The 20,637-nt window shown below is 35.2% G+C and overlaps 1 protein-coding gene and 1 long non-coding RNA gene across 2 annotated transcripts in view; both read right to left on the bottom strand.

The window, feature by feature from the left end:
* Positions 1-2,428: 2,428 nt before the first annotated feature.
* LOC142862425 (uncharacterized) lies at positions 2,429-13,242 on the bottom strand. Its single transcript, XR_012913489.1, has 4 exons — positions 13,097-13,242; positions 6,132-6,305; positions 4,678-4,856; positions 2,429-3,913 (listed from the first exon to the last, which is right to left on the bottom strand). It is a non-coding gene; the product is annotated as an uncharacterized LOC142862425 (long non-coding RNA).
* An 8-nt stretch (positions 13,243-13,250) lies between these two features.
* The window catches only part of LOC142862424 (phospholipid-transporting ATPase ABCA3-like), a 31,980-nt gene continuing 24,593 nt past the window's right edge, over positions 13,251-20,637 (bottom strand). Inside the window, exon 4 of the mRNA XM_075995166.1 lies at positions 13,251-13,682. Within this exon, the coding sequence (XP_075851281.1) occupies positions 13,654-13,682 (29 nt within the window). The 3' untranslated portion in view covers positions 13,251-13,653. The remainder of the gene's footprint in view (positions 13,683-20,637) is intronic.

Raw genomic sequence — 20,637 nt, 5'->3', positions numbered from 1 at the left:
TTGATGTTCTGCTTATTTTTTTCTATCTCTTATTGAAAGTAGGGTATTAAAAGTTCCAATTATTGTTTCTGAGTTTGTCTACCTTTCTCTTAAATTCTGTCAGTTTTTGCTTCACATATTTTAAAGTTCTGTTGTTAGGTGCATATGTTTATAACAGTTATAAGTTACTGATGAATTGGCCCTTTTATTATTATAAAATATTTTTATCTCTAATAACACTTTTTGTTTCAAAGTTTATTTTAGCTGGTATTTGTATAGCCACTCCAGTTTTCTTTTAGTTGCCTTTTTCATGATATATCTTCTTCTATCCATTTACTTTCACCCTATTTGCATTTTTGAATCTATGGTGTGTCTCCTGTAAACTGCACAGAGTTGGATTTTATCCATCTGAAAATCTCTAATTTTTGTAATAGATTGTTTAATCCATTTACATTTAAATATGGTTAGGGTTTCTTCTTGTTGTTGATTTTGACAGTTTTTCTTATTTCACTAGGGTATGGGCCTGATGAGCCAAAAGTGGAATATAATTATTATTTTTGTTTAAAAATTCAATGGTAATCTAAAGAAATTTTCATATGTAAGAATTTAAAAATTGTTTCTTATATTTATCAACAATGTTTATCATTTCCAGTGCTCTTCTTTTTTTTTTTTAAACGAATCTGAGTTTCAGTCTGGAATAATTTACTTCCTGCCTAAAAAACTTTGAATTTCTTGGCTCGCTCCACTCCCTTCTGGGGATAGCCCAGGCTATAGTATATCTTGGCAACTGTTCGTGGGTGGGTGAAACGAATGTGTATTCTGCTGTTGTTGGGTAGAGTAGTCGATAAATGTCAACTGGATCCTGTTGGTTAACAGTGTTGTTAAGTTAATCCTTCTTGATTTTTGTCTACTGGTTATATCAATTGCTGGGAGAATGTTGTTGAAGTATACAAATGTAATTGCAAATATGTCTATTTTTTTCAAGTCTATGAGTTTTTGCTTTGACTCTTTTGATGCTATGCTTTGACTGCATATATATTAAGAACTGTTATGTCTTCTTCGTGGATTGACCTTTTTATCATTATGTAACCTCCTCTTCTTTCCACCCAAAAATGAATACTAATTTTTAAATTTTATAATAATTATTTGAAAACTTAAAAATAGAGTGGATTATTAAACTATGTATCACAGAAATCACCAAACTGTAAGCATCAAGATGATATACAAAAGTTTCATTCTTTATCTGCCCGTTTCTGTGTGAGGATAACTTCTGAACAGAGTGGAACACCTACCTGAGAGAATGGATATAGCAGTGGATTTTCCTGCCCCATTATGTCCTAGAAGAACAGTGATCTGTCCCTTATATAAATTCAAAGACAAGTCCTTTAAAGCTATTTTGGTAGCCCCGCGATCTTGGAATACCTGTGGAGATAAAACCCACAATTATTAACTTTATCACAATCATATGGAAGAACAAGCACTTGTATCAACCATTTACGGAACAAAAAATACATCATCAATCTCATGAGAAAAAAAAAATCCCAATCTCCTGAGGAAAAAAGGAGTAAAATGGTAAAAAGGAAAAAAAAATCTGAAGGTGTAATGTGAGTTTTAAAATTTCGCAGTAGATCTAAAACATTCCCTGGGAAATCTCATTCATTCCTGCTTTGTTTCAAGTACGATCTTGAAGCTTATAATGCTACAGTCGTCTTCAGTCAATGTCTTGTCCTAGTCTGGAGAACTTCCAACCGAAAACCTACACATGGATATTCATCTTAAATTTCTTACGTGTAGAACAGCAGTGCTTCTGCTTAAGATGTGAAAAGCTGGAAAGAACCTCACTCCAACTCTAGCAATTAGTTAGAAGCTGAATAATCTACAAAATTTTAACTTTTCTTGAGTCCATCAGAGAAGTAAGGTTTGCAGGTAACCAACTAGCCTGAAATTTAAAAGAGACAGATACTTTCAAGGACAAATGGCACATGAGAATTTGCTTACCTGGAGCAGACAGTGGCAGTACACAAGCTAGTAAGAAGATTTTGGTTAAATTTTTTAATAAAAATGAGATGAAAACAGTTTAAGAAGCACAACATTTTTTTTTTTTTTTTGAGACAGAGTCTCGCTTTGTTGCCCAGGCTAGAGTGAGTGCCATGGCGTCAGCCTAGCTCACAGCAACCTCAAACTCCTGGGCTCGAGCGATCCTTCTGCCTCAGCCTCCTGAGTAGCTGGGACTACAGGCATGCGCCACCATGCCCGGCTAATTTTTTATATATATATCAGTTGGCCAATTAGTTTCTTTCTATTTATAGTAGAGACGGGGTCTCGCTCTTGCTCAGGCTGGTTTTGAACTCCTGACCTTGAGCAATCCGCCCGCCTCGGCCTCCCAGAGAGCTAGGATTACAGGCGTGAGCCACCGCGCCCGGCCAGAAGCACAACATTTAAATGGAAGAGTTGGGATGCAATCCCATGTCATTCAGAATTAAAGCATATTTTCCTTCTAATACAACCTACTGATGGTGAAAAAAGGTAAACATCTTGTGTAACACACACAAAAATTGTTATTATTTTTACCCCAAATGATTGTAGGTGTTTTCTCCAAGTGCCTTTCTTTATACTTTACCTAGGCCTAAGCATCAAGCTTGTATCTGTTTATTTGAGATCTCTACTTGCATAAATATGTAAAGTTTCTACATCCAGAATAAAGTTCTTAATTTCCCAAACCTAAATTTAGAAATCAACCAATAAACCAATCAAGTAAACCCTGTGTCCTCCCCCTCCCCATATCTCCAATATCCATAATTCTCTCACTGACCTCCATTTCCTCAAGCCACAAAACCGATAGCCACATTACTTTCTTCCTTTTTCCTCAATCACACACCCAACCTATAAAGCAAGTCTTCAACTGTGACTCCAAAATATATTTTAAATCTCTACTTCTATTTCCAGTGCCACAAGCCTAGTTTATGCTGCCATTGTATCTCACCTGAGCTACCACGACAGCCTCCAATTCATCTTCTTTCTTCGATTCATACTCCTCAAAACGTCCGGAGTGGTCCCTGCCTGTCGAAATTCAGCCTGGCACTAGTCTTGAATCAAAATGTGAGTCAGATCATGCCCCCCCTTCATAAAGGCCTATAATAATAATCAAAACTTAAAATATAAAATTCAAGCTTTACCACAGCCTACAAGGCCCCTTGCATGATTGATATTACGATGTATTGCCAAACTCATCTCATATAACTCTTTGTCTTTGCTTCCTTTAACTTTTATTTTCTTTTTATTCTTTGACATACAAAGCTCCTTCTCATCTCAGGGTTTTGAATTATTTTTCTGTCTGTTTGAATTTCTTGTCCCTAGTTTTTCAACTGTCTTGCTCATTCTCTTCATTATGGTCTCAGATACTGCCAGGGCTTATTGCAGGTTTGGGTTCCCAGGAAGCAGTTCTCAACTAGAAGATTAAATGTAGTGCCAAAGTTGTCCAAATCAAAATGAAGTCTCCTTTTTTTTTTTTTTTTAACCCTGACAAATGATTCTTGGGAAGGCCACAAAGAGATGGTTCTCATACATAAATGTTTGACGTGGTGCTTGATTTTCCATTCCTGTGATACTTCCAGATATGACTTTTTATTATGTACTTTATAAATTTCATTTTCATTTTTCTCAAAGGAAGCAAACATGATGGCTATTGCCCTTTTAATAGCATCTGATCTTTATCTTGGCATTTTCAGTAACAAACATTTACAGTGAATTATAAACTAAACTTCAGTCCCATCAAGAATAAGAAATCTGTAAACAATACCTTGTGCAAATGTTGGATCTGGATACCTATTTCTAAATCAGTAGGTTCAGCTTCAAAATACTTGCTTTGGGTTGTCTCATAAAATAGTTCTGTTTCAGTTCTTTTGTCAGATGCTTCCCCAAACCAGTAAGAGCGCTAAGAAGGGAATAAAAATGTAATCGCCACCAATGCTATTGAAAAATAAAGCATTAAAAAAATACTTCAGCCTATTAGCTTTGGTATTGAAATGGATTACATGAAATTTCTTGGTATGAAATTCTGGAGCTAGTTGGCTATAACTGGAATACTCAGGGCATAAAAGCAGACTATTCTGTTAAAATCGTAACTGCTCAAGAGCCACTAAAGGAAATCACTCATAGCAATTCAGCATTGTATCACTCTCTATCAGATGTTTTCTGAGCAACACATAAGCCAAACATAAAAATGGAAAATATTGAGAAGAGAGGGCGAGATATAAATGCTTCACCTTTTTCTACGGTTCTGAATCTAAGAAGGAGATAAAGCAGGTGGTGTGTGCCCAGACATAACTAAACCTCTCCTTGTTAGCATCCAAAGACCCATCATATATTAATGTCTTTATGATAGAGTCCAATCACTTATGAAAAAATTTCTTGCAAAGTGATGGGTCTCACAATTTGTAAAGTTTCAGGCCATTATCTACTATTTCTTATATAAATGCGCACGCGCGCGCGTGTGTGTGTGTGTGTGTGTGTGTGTGTGTGTGTGTGTGTAGAAAGAGAGAGAGAGAGAGAGAATTAGGAAAAAGCTAGTAAATTCATATGGCTGGAATATAAATAAGAATGGTTCTTTCACTTGATCAATTGTAGACAATGCAATATTACAAACCAGGTTCATAATGACTGTGAGCTCTTATCAATAACATAAGCATTAGAACTCACCAGGAAGAAAAAGTTCCATGGCTTGGGTACACCATAGTTTCCTGGAAAGACAGCTTCTACATAGAAGGCCACAAGGCAATACATGAAGGCATCAAATAAAAACATTCCCAGTATATAGGAAAAACAAAAGTCATCCAGTGTATGTGATACAAATATGTTACTCCAGTCAAGTCCAGATTCTGAAACATAGCAAAAGACATTTAATTAGGTGCCAACTGTGACTAAAGCAGAGTTATTCACTTACATAATAATTAAATAGCGAAGAGAATAATATGTCGACATTGTCTAGAGCAGGGGTCCTCAAACTTTTTAAACAGGGGGCCAGTTCACTGTCCCTCAGACCGTTGGAGAATGCGTGCACTGTGGGCCTGGGATGAGTTGGCTGCTAAGCAGGACAGGCAGCGGCGGCAAAAACACCTGGAGGGCCGGCGGTCTGCATGTGGACCGCGGGCCATAGTTTGAGGATGCCTGGTCTAGAGATTCCTATGGGAGTCAGCTACTTTCTTACACCCTTAGAATTTAAGTTGTCCCAGAACGTTTGAGTAAGTAAAGTTCTCATGTAAAGTGCTCTCCATTATACCCCAAACAAGCAAATGATTAGAAATGAATGAAACAAAAATAAAATGTGACAAAAAGTCAGGAAAATAAGCTTTAAGAAAAATAAGATGACCTATGGGGAAAGATGATGGCTGCTCTTTCTCTACTCCTCCCCATGCTAAATGTTCATTTGAATATATAATTTATTGTTTGAAAAGTAGGGATGGATGCTTTCTGTAGGATAGAAGATTGGAAAAATTTTTGCACAGATACCATGCTGATGGAAAAAGAGAGTTCTTAACCACTTCAGTACCACCATCGACTACAGTCAATAGCCACAGATGAACGCGCACAGCGACTTTAACCAACAGCCATGATATGACTTTTCTAATTTTTCATTTATCAAAATAAAATTGTGAACATTTAAAAATAATGTAATGAAAACATATATGTATATGTTACCTATTCTGATTTACATTACAAGTAAAGCTGCCTGTAAAGTAAAACAAGCTTTCAGTGCTTTAAAGCTTTCCTCATCACACAAGAGCAAAATGGATTCGTCGTCAATGCACAGCACAAGCTATCGTGGGGACTATGAGTGCTAGCTGTGGGAAAGATTTCGTGGCCGGTGAGCACAATACCGAAGTGGTTAAAAGCAGACTGTGTCACTTCCTCCCCTATCACTAGACAGCAGGTGGCAACTCCAATAGGAGGAAGAAGAGGCTCTAACAAACTTGCAGTAAGTTTCTGGAGAGAAGATGGAAGCATTCATGTACTATAGGTGGTGGTATAAAGTAGTATAATTTTTTGAAGGATGCTTTTGCAATATTAATTGATATTAAAACTGTGAACATCCAATAAGATAGCACAGATACATCTACTAGGACATAGAAAAAAATTATGAAGTAGATACTCACGCATTGACTCCCTGTCGACTAGAAATTTAATTCCCAGTGCCATTGCAAAATTTGAGTTGAGACAGGCAGTCAGCTTCAGGGAGAATGTCATCGATGTATAGAAGAAAGAAAGGCCAGTAGCTGGAAAGTATAAGGCAAAAAAAAGCAAACCACCAGAAGCAACAGCAAAATTGCCTATAAATAAGAAGAAAATTATAAGGTCAATTTCAGCAGTCTTTAAAAACTTAAAATACAAATATCTTTGTTTTATTATAAGAGTATACTAAAATAAGCTCTAGGAGAAATATGAACTTGTCCATTTTATTCACCATTATTTCCTCCAACACGTAATACTTGGAACAGAGTAAGTGCCCAAACATACTTTTTTGAATAAATAAAAGGCTGGAATAAAACATTTGAGAAAATAACTTTTCTAGAATTTATCATTCCATATGCAATAACTATGAATGTTATAGACCTTAATAAAAATATTTTTACTTATTATTACTCAGCTTAAGAAATTGAAAATGTAAATACTACTGCTGTAATAATTAAAAGATAACTATACTGTGTTGCTGGACATTATATGAGATTCAATTTTTGTCATGATACTGAGGGAAAAGAAGGATGTCTAAGTAAACAGAGAAAGACAAAGTTGGTGTCCAAGAGCCAGATGTGGTTTAGAGTATCAGGAGTTCATATGGAAAAACCCAAGTGCCTATCAATACATGAGTGGATTAATAAAATGTAGTATATGTATACCATGGAGTTCTACTCAGCCACAAAAAACAATGGTGATCTAGCACCTCTTGTATTATGCTGGATAGAGCTGGAACCCATTCTACTAAGTGAAGTATCATAAGAATGGAAAAACAAGCACCACATGTACTCACCATCAAATTGGTATTATCTGATTAACACTTAAGTACATATATAGTAATAATATTCACTGGGAGTCGGGCAGATGGTGGGGTGAAGATGGGATGGGTATATACACACATAATGGGTGCAGTGCACACCATCTGGGTGATGGACATGCTTGAAGCTCTGACTTGGGTGGGGCAAGGGCAATATACATAACCTAAACATTTGTATCCCCATAATATGCTGAAATTTTAAAAAATTAAAAAGAAATAAACACAAATAAATATATTAGAAATACAAAATAAAGTTAGAAATATAAAAAAGAGTATCAGAAGTTCAAAAAATGCAATTCTGATTTCCAGAGTTACTATAATCTTCAAAATATTATAATTTTCAATAAAAAATTAGGAAGCATGCAAATTAAGAGTATGACTCATTCACAAAGAAAAAGAAACCATCTCTGAGGAAGCCCAGAGATTGGACTTATTAAAGACTATAAATCAACTGCCTTAAATATGCCCAAATACTTTAAATAAAGAACTACAGGAAAGATGGAGAAACATATCTCATGAACTAGAGATTATCAGTAAAGTGACAAATTATAAAAACAAATTATACAGCAGATAAATAAAATAAAATGAAAAATTCACTAGAGAGCTTCAACTGCATATCTAAGCAGGAAGAAGACAGAATCAGCAAAGTTAAAGATAAGACAATTGATATTATGCAAATTGAAGGGTGGTAAGAAAAAGAATGAAGAAAAATTATCAAAGCCTAAGAGACCTAGGGACACCGTGAAAGGTACCAACATATGCATAACTGGAGTCTCAGAAAGAGAGGAGAGACAGCAAAGGGTCTGGGTGATTAGTTGAAGAAATAATGACTAAAACCTTTCCCCATTTAAATAAAGACATGCATCTACATACCTTCTAAAACTCAGCTCCAGGTACGATAAATCAAAGTGATTTACACCAACACACATTAAAGTAAAAATGTCAAAAGTCAAAGACAAAAACAAAATCTTGCAAGCAGCAAGAGAGAAGCTTCCCACGATATAACAGATGAAGAGCCAATTTCTTGTCAGAAATTAGAGGCCCAGAGACAGTGGGATAACATTTTTAAAGTGCTGAAAGTAAAAGAAATAAACAAAGACAAACAAACAAAAGAAACTTACAACGAAGAATTCTATTATGAGGCAAAACTACCCTTCAAGAATGAGAGACTTCTGATTTCTGGTTCCATGTGTAAGGAGCTCAGAAACAGCCACTACCCCCCTAACATCAAGTAAAACGTTGAACAGACTAAAAAGTCAACTTTTCTTCGTCCTTAAGAGACGGAAGGACATAGGGAAAATCGCTGCTCCCAAGATTAGGGGGAAATAGATGGCATCATGGCTTAAAGAAGTAGAGACTCACGAGCAGCAATGACCAAGGGAGTGAGTGCTAGGGTAGGAAAATCTGAACTGTCATTGATAACGTTGCTAGAGGATCAGGGTGGACAAGACTGAGAATTTAAAATGCCAGGGGACCCAGTCATTAGGGGTGGGGAACCCTATTATGAGATACCTCCAGAGGCTTAAACAGGCACCTACAGCAAATATCAGAGAAAAATCCCCTCATGCTTCTGGCAGAGGGAGAGGGAAAATGGGAAAATGTACCATTCTGAAATACGTAAGAGCACTCTGTTCCTCTTAACAAGGCCTGATCTCAGGAGAAACTAGTTAACCAGAGCTTAAACCACTGGGGTATTATCAGAGCCTAAGTGATCTGGGGAAAGGGAAATGCTCAATTCCAGCTCCCCCTAGTCTACAATATGGGAGAAGGGAAATGCCCAACTCCAGTCCACCCCAGCCATACTATCCCATTTGCTGCAACTTGAATGGAACCTTTATCCTAAGTGAAGTATGTCAGGTATGGAAAAACGAACACCACGTGCACTCATTAGTAACTGGGAGCTAATTGATGGACACACATGGGCACAAAGAGAAGTTCTTTGGAAACCAAGAAGGGGGAGGTGGGGAAGGGATGAGGGGTAAAATCTTCCCTCTTGGGTACAATGAACACTCTTCTGGTGCTGGGCACACTAAAGCCCTTCTTTAGCATTATACAGTGTATACATGTAACAGAAACATTGGCATCCCCATAACATTTTGAAATAAAAAATACCTGCACATGAATACTGATAGCAGCTTTATTCATAATTTCTAAAATTTGGAAGCAATCAAGATGTTCTTCAGTAGGTAAATGGACAAATCAACTGGTACATCCAGAAAATGTAATATTATTCAGCACAAAAAAAGAAATGAGCTATAAAACCATTAAAAGACATGGAGGAGTCTCAAATGCAATTTACTAAGTGAAAGAAGCCAATCTGTAAAGGCTATGGACTGTAGGATTTCAATTATATGATTTGGGAAAGGCAAAACTATGGAGACAGTAAAAAGATCAGCTTGCCAGGGGTTGGGTGATTATGATGAATTAATGTAGGGTCATCCATTATAACAAATATCACAATTTGGGAGGACACTGATAATGGGGGAAGGCTATGCATATGTGGGGCAGGAGGTATGTGAGAAATCTCTGTACTCTCATCTTAATTTTCCTGTGAACCTAAACTGCTCTTAATAAATAAATAAAGTCTTTAAAAATTTGGAAATGAGGAATTAAGAAATTCCTACATTAACATACAAAGTGTAAAATTATTTTTTAGATTAACAAAAGCTGAGGAAGTTTGCTAATAGACATTCTCCACAAGGTAGTTCTTACAGCTGAATGAAATGCCATTCGACACCGTATAAAAAAAAAAAGAGCTCCAGTGAAGGTTATTATACGAGTAAATACAAAAGCCAGTATTATGAAATTTTTTTGTTTTGTAACTTTTTTTTTAATTTCAGCATATTATGGGGGTACAGAATTTAAGGTTTCAATAAATGCCTTTTCTCCCCCTCCCCCCACAAGTCTGAGTTTCCAGCATGACCATCCCCTAGATGGTGCACATCTCACTCATTATGTATGTATATACCCGCCCCCCTCCCCCCTGCCCAATACCCTATTACTGTAGTACCTATGTGTCCACTTAGGTGCTGCTCAGTTAATACCAGTTTGCTGGTGAGTATATGTGGTGCTTGTTTTTCCAATCTAGGGATACTTCACTTAGTAGCATGGGTTCCAGCTCTAACCAGGAAAATATAAGATATGCTATATCATGGTTGTTTCTTAGAGCTGAATAGCAAAGGACTTGAACAGAAACTTTTCTAAAGAAGACAGAAGAATGGCCAACAAACATATTAAAAAATGCTCAACATCTCTAATCATCAGGGAAATGCAAATCAAAACCACAATGAGATATCACTTAACTCCAGTGAGAATGGCCTTTATCAAAAAGTCTCCAAATAACAAATGCTGGCGTGGATGCAGAGAGAGAGGAACACTCCTACACTGCTGGTAGGACTGCAAACTAGTTCAACCTCTGTGGAAAGCAATATGGAGATACCTTAAAGCGATACAAGTGAATCTACCATTTGATCCAGCAATCCCATTATTGGGCATCTACCCAAAAGATCCAATGACACTCTGCAAAAAAGATACCTGCACTCGGATGTTTATAGCAGCACAATTCATAATTGCAAGGCTGTGGAAACAGCCCAAGTGCCCATCAATCCAAGAATGGATTAATAAAATGTGGTATATGTATACCATGTTTTATAACTTTTTTCCTACCTGATTTAATAGACAGATGCATAAAATAATTATAAATACACGTTAATAGACAAACATAAAGATATAATTTGTGCAAATGCTAACATAAAGAGGAGCTGGAGCTTCATAGAAAAAGAGTTTTTGTATGTTATTGATGATAAATTAGTATTAATTCAAATTAAATTAAGGCATTAATTGTAATCTCCAAATTACCCACTAATAACTAGAAAATGTACAGAAAAATAAATGGGATGGGACTCATAATAGAAAATATGAAGAAAAGACTGGGATTGGTGGCTCACGCTTGTAATCTTAGCACTCTGGGAGGCCAAGGTGGGAGGATTGCTCAAGGTCAGGAGTTTGAAACCAGCCTGAGCAAAAGCAAGACCCCATCTCTACCCATAAATAGAAAAAAAATAGAAAGAAATTAATTGGCCAACTAAATATATACATAGAAAAAATTAGCTGGGCATGGTGGCAAATGCCTGTAGTCCCAGCTACTTAGGAGGCTCAGGCAGAAGGATTGCTTGAGCCCAGGAGTTTGAGGTTGCTGTGAGCTAGGCTGATGCCATGGCACTCTAGCCCAGGCAACAGAGAGAGACTCTGTCTTAACAAAAAAAAAAAAAAAAAAAAAGGAAAAAAGATACAACATGTACAGAACAAATAAAATACAAAAATGGCAAAAGTAAAGTCCTTAATTATCTCCAATCATTAAAAGGTGAAGGTGGCAGAATGGATTTTATAACATGATCCAAATATACAAATTGGTTGAAAGTGAAAGGATGGAAAAATATACTCCATGCAAATAATAGAAAAAGAGCTAGGTGGCCATACTAATATCAGACATAATAGACTTTAATAAAAATTGTTATAGACATTAATTATATAAGATTAATTATAAAAGATCAGAATACATTAACAGATTTTATAGAAGAGGAAACACACACGACTCATTAGTAACACACACTCAGCTTCATTAGTAATTGGTAAATGCAGATTTAAATTACTGTGAGATAGTATTTCATGTCTCGTATTTGGCACAACTTGAAGTTTGACAATACAAAATACTGGCAAGGAGATGGAGCCATAGAAATTCTCATTTTATTCCAGGGGGACTTTAAATTCATAAAACCAATTTGCATGTGGGCCCTCAAATGGAAGGAAAACAATTTTTATCCTATATTAGACATTGTGCCTACACAAAGGAAGTAATCCCAAGATTTAAATGAATGAATGAACACTTGCATCCACTGACTTGACTTCCTATTCATTCCCATCTTCCAATCTTTCAAAAATTTTTTAAACCCACCTCTATTGGAAGAACTTTTAGGCTTATCTCAACTTGGATTATTTCAGTCTATATTCTTTTTTTATGTGTACACTATGTTCCATTAATTTTCATTGCTCTCTGCATGTCCTCTTATGATGGTTAATTTTATGTGTCAATTTGATTGCATCATGGGGCATACAGTTAAATATTATTTCTGAGATGTCTATGAGGATGTTTCCAAATGACATTAGCATTTCAATCAGTGGAATCAGTAGACTGCCCTCCCCAGTAAGGATGAGCATCATGCAATCTGTTGAGGGCCTGAAAAGAGCAAGAAGGCGAAGGAAGGAGGAATCCTATCCCCTTTCTTCCTCACTGCCTGCTTGACTTGGGATCTCAGTCTTCTGGTGCCTTTAGATTGGGATTCACACCATCAGCTCCCCTGGTTCTTAGATCTTCAGATTCAGACTGGAATAATACCACTGGCTCTTTCTTGTCCCCAACTTGCTATCTGCAGATCGTGGGACTTCTCAGGCTCCATAATGGTGTGAACTGATTCCTCATAATAAATCTTTTATCTCCTACAATAAATCTCCTGTTTGGTTCTGTTTCTCTGAAGAATCATGACTAATATACCTCTCGAATCATTTTTTTGTGCACATAATATTCATGTTCCTAAGGTCAGCTCTATGGGACAGGCACATAATAATAAATCCAATAAATATCTATTAATTATGTGCAAGGACCCTTTGAAGCAATTTTGTTTTCTTCCTCTTCACATATAACAGTCTAATAATCTGACATTAGTCCCTCCAATGGAATATATGAGAGATATCTCCATCTCAACTCTTCATGATGGAAGGGTGAGACAAATGCCATACATGAGGTAGCAGCTAAAGGTTAGAAAGAACACATAAATATGATTCTATTTTTGGTCGGCATCCTTTATTTTACATGTATATTGTGCTATATTAATTTTCATTGCTCTCTTCATTTCCTTTCAAATCATTTCACGTGCATATGATCTTTATCTTTTCAGTTAGCATGTAAACAGATGCTATAGATGAGCTGGAAACTAAAGTTTAAAAGGAGCTTCCAAATGTAATCTTTGTTTAGTCACTTAGAATATTTCATAGGAGAAATCTTGGACTCACTTTTATTGAAGAATGTGCTGACCATAAAGCTGAAGCATATTGTGGCAATGGCATAAAACAGCAAAAAAACGAAGATCACAGTTGGGTTACTGTGTTGGATGACTGGCACAGGCTCAATCTAGCAAAACAGTTAGGAAGCCAGTTTAGTCACGCTCTATGTGGCATCACACCAAAACAAAACAGGAGACATGAAACATCCTGAAACATTTTAATAGTCCTGGAGAAACCAAAGACAGTGTTCAGTGAGATGGAGAGTTAACCATTCATTTCTTACAGGAAGGAAGGCTCGTCTAGGTTTAAAGTTTAGTTTGTGTAGAGACTAAGTGGTCTCTTGAGTTGTCAAAGTGGAGTCAACAAAATGCCACATTTTCACTCCCTAGTAACCTGAGATCCATTAGGCCCATGCCATGTTTATCTTTTCCCTCTCGAAGTATTAGCTGCAGCACACTGCAGTCAAATAGACACTTGCCTTGATAAAGAAAGCTATGCATATTAAAATGATGATGATAGTATACAACAAGAGGAATGTGCAGAAATAGGCAGCCCAGAGCATCCAATTACTGAGTCCTATCATGAGCTGGTACTCCTGTGGGAGACATAACATGAATCAAATATCATATAAACAATATATCCATACAGTGCCTTTGAGTTTTCATAACGCATTCACAAGCATTATCTAATTTGATGTCTACAATCAAATTATGTTAACTAACAAATATGATCATCTCTAATTAATAGAGGAGAGAATCAAGGCTCAGAATGTCAAGTAACTTGCATAAAATTATTCAGCTAGTGAGTGGCAGTAATGTGATTCTGTAAAAGCCCAAAGATCATTCTCCTAGTAATTCACCTTATGTTAAGACATTAAAAACACTTAAAGCTATAAACCACTTATATTAATATCTCCTTTATTTTTATTATGTCCTCTTATAGGCATATTAAAGAAGTGTAAATATATTTTAATTTGATTATAAAGTTCAGAAGCAAACACTAAAACTAAGATAAAAAGAAGAAAAAGCTCAAAGGTTCTAGCAATAATCTTCATGAAATATACCTTTTCTTCAGAAGTAGTTGTTTATAGACACATGCAGTATTTCAAGTCATTGCTAATAAAAGTTACTGAAAACTATACATTTACCTCAAAGCTCAGCTTTAGCTATATATCATCAATTTTGATGAATTGTATTTTCCCTATAATTCAGGTTGAAATATTTTTAAATTTCCCTTGTAATTTACTCTTTGATCTATGGACCGTTTATAAGTTTGCTGTTTACCATTTAACTGGCATTTTGACAGATATCATATTGTTACTGAATTTTAATTTTCACTTAAATTGTTACCAGGAAAACATACTTTATATTATTTCAATCCTTTTATGTTAATTGAGACTTGTTTTATGGCTCAACATATGGTCTTAGTTTAATTTCCAAATGTTTGTAATTTTTTCTAGATATATTACCCTTATTGAATCTGTAATTTAAAACCATTGTGATAGAGAACATATTTTATATGATAGAGAACATATTTTATTTCAAGTATCTAGTCTATCCAGTATAAAAAATGCAATTGTTATAAATAGTGTCCTACAAATATTGCTTAGGTTAAGATAGTTGAGAGTACTGTTAAGTCTCACCTCATATCCAATGACAGAAAGGGTTTGAAGTAAAAAGATGAAAAAAGATATTTCATGCAAAATAGTAACCAAAACAGAGCTGGGGAGGCTATATTAATATTAGACAAAATAGACTTTAAGTCAAAACTCCTACAGGAAACAAAGGAGGACACTGTATTTTAAAAAAGGGTCAATTTACCGCAAAGGTAATTATAAACATGTATGCACCAGACATCAGAGCTCCAAATTATACGAAACAAAAATTAACAGAAGTGAAGTACAAATAGTTCTACAATTATAATTGGAGATGACAATATACAATTTTCAATGATGGATAGAACAACCAGAAAAAAGATCAATAAGGAAATAAAGGGAAGCAATGGGACCTGACTGACATATATAGAACATGCCATCCAACAAAAACAGAATACAGATTTTTCTCAAATGTGTAAGAACATCTCCAGAATAAACTATGTTAGGCCACAAAACATGTTTTATTACACTTAAGAAGACAAATCATACAACGTATCTTTTTCTGATCACAATGGAATGAAACTAGAAAACAATAGCAAAAGGAAAATTGGAAAATTCATAAATAGGTGGAAATTAAACAACACGCTCTTAAGCAAGAGTGGCTTTCTCAACCTCAAATGCCACCCCAAAGCCCTACACAGGCAGGAAAGCAACTATCAACTGTGTATTTACCTAGCATGATAGCTAATGCCATCCATCCAAAGCAGCGACTCTGATCAACCTCAGGGGCCCAATCTGCAACCTTGCCCAACTGCAGAACTTACATAGCAGTCCAGTACCACGTGCTCATGGAATCAACACTGTGGCCCATCCCAAACAGAGCCAAACTCAGAGAAAAGGCCGTGGCCCAGCTATCCGGAGAAATCAAAAGCAAGCTCTGCCTGTTCAGGGTCATTACAAATGGGCCCATCCAGATTCACAGGCTAGATTAAATAGTGAAGAATAGTTGAATTCTTTTTCAGTTTTTATTAAAGAACCAACTATATGCTGCCTACAAGAAGTTCACCCTACCTTTTAGGATAAATTGAAAGTAAAGAGATGGAAAAAAATATTCCATGCAAATGGAAACCAAAGAAGAACAGAGATAGCTATATCTATATCTGACAAAATAGACTTTAAATCAAAAACTGTAAAAAGAAACAAAGAAGATCATTATAGAATGTTAAAATAGTCAATTAATCAAGAAGGTATAGTAATTATAAATATTTATGGATCCAACATTAGAGTGCCTAAATATATAAAACAAATACAAATAGATATAGAGAGATACACTGTAATACAGTAATAGTAAAGGGACTTCAAAACTCTTTTTGGGGGACAGATCATTCAGATAGAAAATCAACAAAACAGCTATGCATTTGAACTACACTTCAGACCGATACACCTAACAGACATATAAACAACATTCCATTCAACAGCAAATGAGTGCGTATTTTTCTCTAGCACACATGAACCATTCTCCAGGATAGATCATATGGTACATCACAAAACAAGTATTAACAAATTAAACAGGCTTGAATTCATATCAACTATCTTTTCTTATGACAATGGTATTAAACTATGAATCAGTAACAGAAAAAATCTTGGAATATTCAAAACTATATGGAAATTAAGCAACATGCTTTAAACAACCAATCATCAAAAATAAATCAAAAGAAAAATTTAAAAAATCTGGAGACAAATGATAATGGAAAAAAAAAATAACAAAACTATGGGATGCAGCAAAATCAGTTCTAAGAGGGAAGTTTATAGCATTAAATGCCTACATCAGAAGAGATACCTCAAATAAACAGCCTAAAATTACACCTAAACGATCTAGAAAAAACTTAAAGATAAGTGAAAGGAAAAAAAGGAGAAATAAAATAGAAACTGGAAATACAATAGGAAAAAAACCAGCAAAATTAAGATTTTTTTTAAATAAAGAGAGATAAAATTGACACATCCTTAGCTAGACTAAATTTAGATACCCTAGAAGAAATAAACAAACTCCTAAACACATACAAAGTAATAGTGAACCATGAAGAAAGAGAAAATATGAACAGACCATTAATGAGAAAAAAAGATTGAATCAGTAATTTAAAAGTCTTCCATTTGAAAACACATTTTAAAAAAATAAAAAATAAAAGTCTTCCATCAAAGAAAAGTCTAGGACCCTAATGGCTTCACTGCTAAATTTTACCAGACATTTAAATAAGGACTAATATCAAGCCTTCTCAACCCTTCCAAAAAAACTAAAGAAGAGGGAATATTTCCAAACTCATTTTCTAAGGCCAGCATAACACTGACACCAAAGCCCAACAAGGACTTTACAAGAAAAGAATATCATAGGCCAATACCCCTAATGAACATAAATATAAAAATCCTTAACAAAATATGAGCAAACCAAATTCAACAGCACATTAAAAGGTTCACTCACCATGATCAAGTAAGATTTATCCTAGGGATGCAAGAATGGTTCAATATATACAAATCTATAAATTTGATATACTATATTAACAGAATAAAGGACAATAACCACACAATTTTCTTAATAACACTGCAGAAAAAACAGCTGACACAATTCAACCTACTTTCATGATATAAACCCTCAACAAGCTAGGTATAGAAGGAACTTACCTCAACACAATAAAGGCCATAAATGGGAAGCCCACAGCTAATGTCATACTTAACAGTGAAAAGCTGAAAGTTTTTCCTCTAAGATCAGAAACAAGACAAGGGATGCCCATTCTTGCCACTTCTATTCCACAGAGTATTGGAAGTCCTGGCCAAGCAATTAGGCAAGAGAAAGAAATAAACGGCATCCAAGTTGGAAAGGAAGAACTTCCATTGTTATTGTTTGCACACATGATTTTATATAGAGAAAACCCTAAAGAATCCACCAAAATCCTAACCATTCTAATGAATAAATGAATTCAGTAAATGTAGGGTACAAAATCAGCAGTGTTTTATACATCAACAACCAACTATCTTAAAAATATAAGAAAAAAATCCCATTTATAATAGCTAAAATAAAATTAAATTACATTGAAAAAATACTGAGGAATACATTTAGCCAAGGGGGTTAAAATCCTGTACACTAAAAACTATCAGACCTTAATAAAAGAAATTGAAGAAGACACATAATTTAAAGATATCCATATTCATGGACTAGAAAAATATTGTTAAAATAACTGTACTATCCAAAATAATCTATAAATTCACACAATCTGTATCAAAATTTCAATATTATTTTTCACAGAAAGAGAAAAATGTTTCTAAAATTCATATGGGACCAATAACCAAAGCAATCTTTTAAAATTGATATCTAATAGTTGTACTTATTTTGGGGGTACATGTGATATTTTGATACCTGCATATGATGGGTAATGATCAAATCAGTGTACTCTTGAATAAAAAGAACAAAGCTGGAGGCATCACACTCTTTGACTTTGAACTATATTACAAAGCCATAGTAATTAAAACAGCATGGATTGGCATAAAAATGTACACATTGATCAATGGAACAAAATAGAGAGCTCCAAAACAAACGCACACATTTGCCATCAATTGATTTTTGACAAAGGTGCCAAGAATACACAATAAAGAAAGGGTAGTCTGCTTAATGAATGGTACTGGGAAAACTGGCTATCCATATGCAGAAGAATGAAACTGGACTCATCTCACACCATATACAATATCAACTCAAAATGGATTAAATATTTACATGTGAGATTTGAAACTATACAATCACTAGAAGAAAACAGGTGAAAACTATACATTTGTCTGAGCAAGGATTTTTTTGGTTTTGTACCCAATATCTCAGGCAACAAAAACAAAAATAGACAAATAGAATTTAATTGGACTGTATCCAATTAAAAAGATTCTGCACAGATAAAAAACCAGTTATCAGAGAGAAGATACAACCTATGCACTGGGGAAGAATATTAGAAAAGGGGTGAATACAAAAATACATAAGGAACTCAAACAACTCAATATCAGGAAAACAAATAACCTGATTTAAAAATGGCCAAAGGACCTGAAGAGACACTTCTAAAAACAACACATACAAATGGCCAACAGGTATATGAAAAAATGCTCAACGCTAGTAACCATTTGAAAAATGCAAATTAAAACCACAGTGAGATATCATCTCACACTTGTTAAAATGACTATTATCAAAAGGATAAATGATACCAAGCATTGGTGAGGATGCAGAGAAAAAGGAACCTTTGTACACGGTTGACGGGAATGTAAATTAGTACAGCTATTCTAAAAAATTTTATGGAAGTTCCTCAGAAAAACAAAAACTAGAGTTACCATATTATCCAGCACTCCCACTTCTGGTATGTATCCAAATGAAATGAAATCAACATGTGAAGACATATTTGCATTCCCATGTTCACTGCAACATTATCCATAATAGCCCAGATATGCAATCAATCCACCAATAGATGAATGGATATAGAAAATATGTACATATACACAGTGAAATACTAGTTTGCCTTTAGAAAGAGGGAAATTTTGTCATTTAGGACAACATGAATGATCCTGGAGGACATTATGCTAAGTGAAATAAGCCAGGAACAGAAACACAAATAACACATGATCTCACTGATATGTGGAACCTTAAACAACTGAATTCATAGAAGCAGAGAGCAGAATGGTGGGTACCAAAGGCTGGGGGAGAGGAAGTGGAAGGCATGAGGAGATGTTAGTCAAAGGGAAAAAGATTTCAGTTAGGAGAAATAATTTGTAAGTTTTTGAGGTGAATAAAAAACACCAAAATAGTAGAAAATATTGGTAAATAGCTTACATTAAAATTAAGAACTTATAATTATTAAAGGGCCGCATTGTGAGAGTGAAAGACATTAGGACAAGATATCTGTAATGTGTATCAACCATCAAACCAAGTGTATTCCAAATACACTAGAAGTTCTTACAGCCCCACATGAAAGTAAAACAAAACAAACAGAGGCTAGTATGGTGGCACTCGCCTGTAGTCCCAGCTACTGGGGAGGCTGAGGCAGGAGAATCTTGAGCCCAGTAATTCAAGTCCAGCCTGTGTAACATAGCAGACATTTCATTGAGGAGAATACACAAGTGGCCAATAAACATTTAAAAATATGTTCAACTTCATTAATATTAAGAAAAATGCATATTAAAACCACAGTGAACAGGAGAGCTCAACGCAGTACTCAGAAAAGTGAGGACAAACAGGAATGCACCTGCAGCCCTACATCTGCCTCCCTCTACCTCTTAGCAATGAGAACATTTAGAATGTAATGCTCACTGCTTCGCTTTAGCTTCCCACATCATGCCACTTCACTTTCCGCCAACTTCAGCCAGAAACCACAAGGGGAAGAATTTTCTAGGAAATAGTTCCCAGTGTAAACGAGTTGGTGAGAAAACAAATCCAGCAAAACAAGATACCATTACACACTCACCAGACTTGGTAAAATTAGAAAACACTGGTAATATCAAATGTTAGTGACAATGTGGAGCAAACAGAATGTTCGTGCATTGCTACTGATCATGTAAATTGGCAGAACCTTGCTGGCAAATTTTGGCATTATCTACTAATGGTAAATACACATAATGCAACATTCAGCAAAAGAGATATGCATCCAATCTTCATAGGAGCATGACTTATAATAGTCTTCAAAAAACCCAAACGATCATCAAAGGAAAATTGATAAATTATGATATAATCATACTATGGATTCTTAGGACTCAATTAATATAAATGAACTACAGCTACATAGTCAGCTGAATGAATCACACAGACATGGAATATTACGGTGCAGGATTCCATTTATTTTGCATTCCAAAACAGACAAGATTAACTCATGATTTTAGAAATCATGTTAGTGTATACCTTGGGAAAAAATTTTTGATGGGTGTACAAAGGGACTCCTAG

Source organism: Microcebus murinus, chromosome 19 (genome assembly GCF_040939455.1).
Source record: "Microcebus murinus isolate Inina chromosome 19, M.murinus_Inina_mat1.0, whole genome shotgun sequence".
Classification (NCBI taxonomy): domain Eukaryota; kingdom Metazoa; phylum Chordata; class Mammalia; order Primates; family Cheirogaleidae; genus Microcebus; species Microcebus murinus.
Note: the sequence above shows the minus strand (reverse complement) of the source record. Positions and strands in the feature narration are given on the sequence as shown.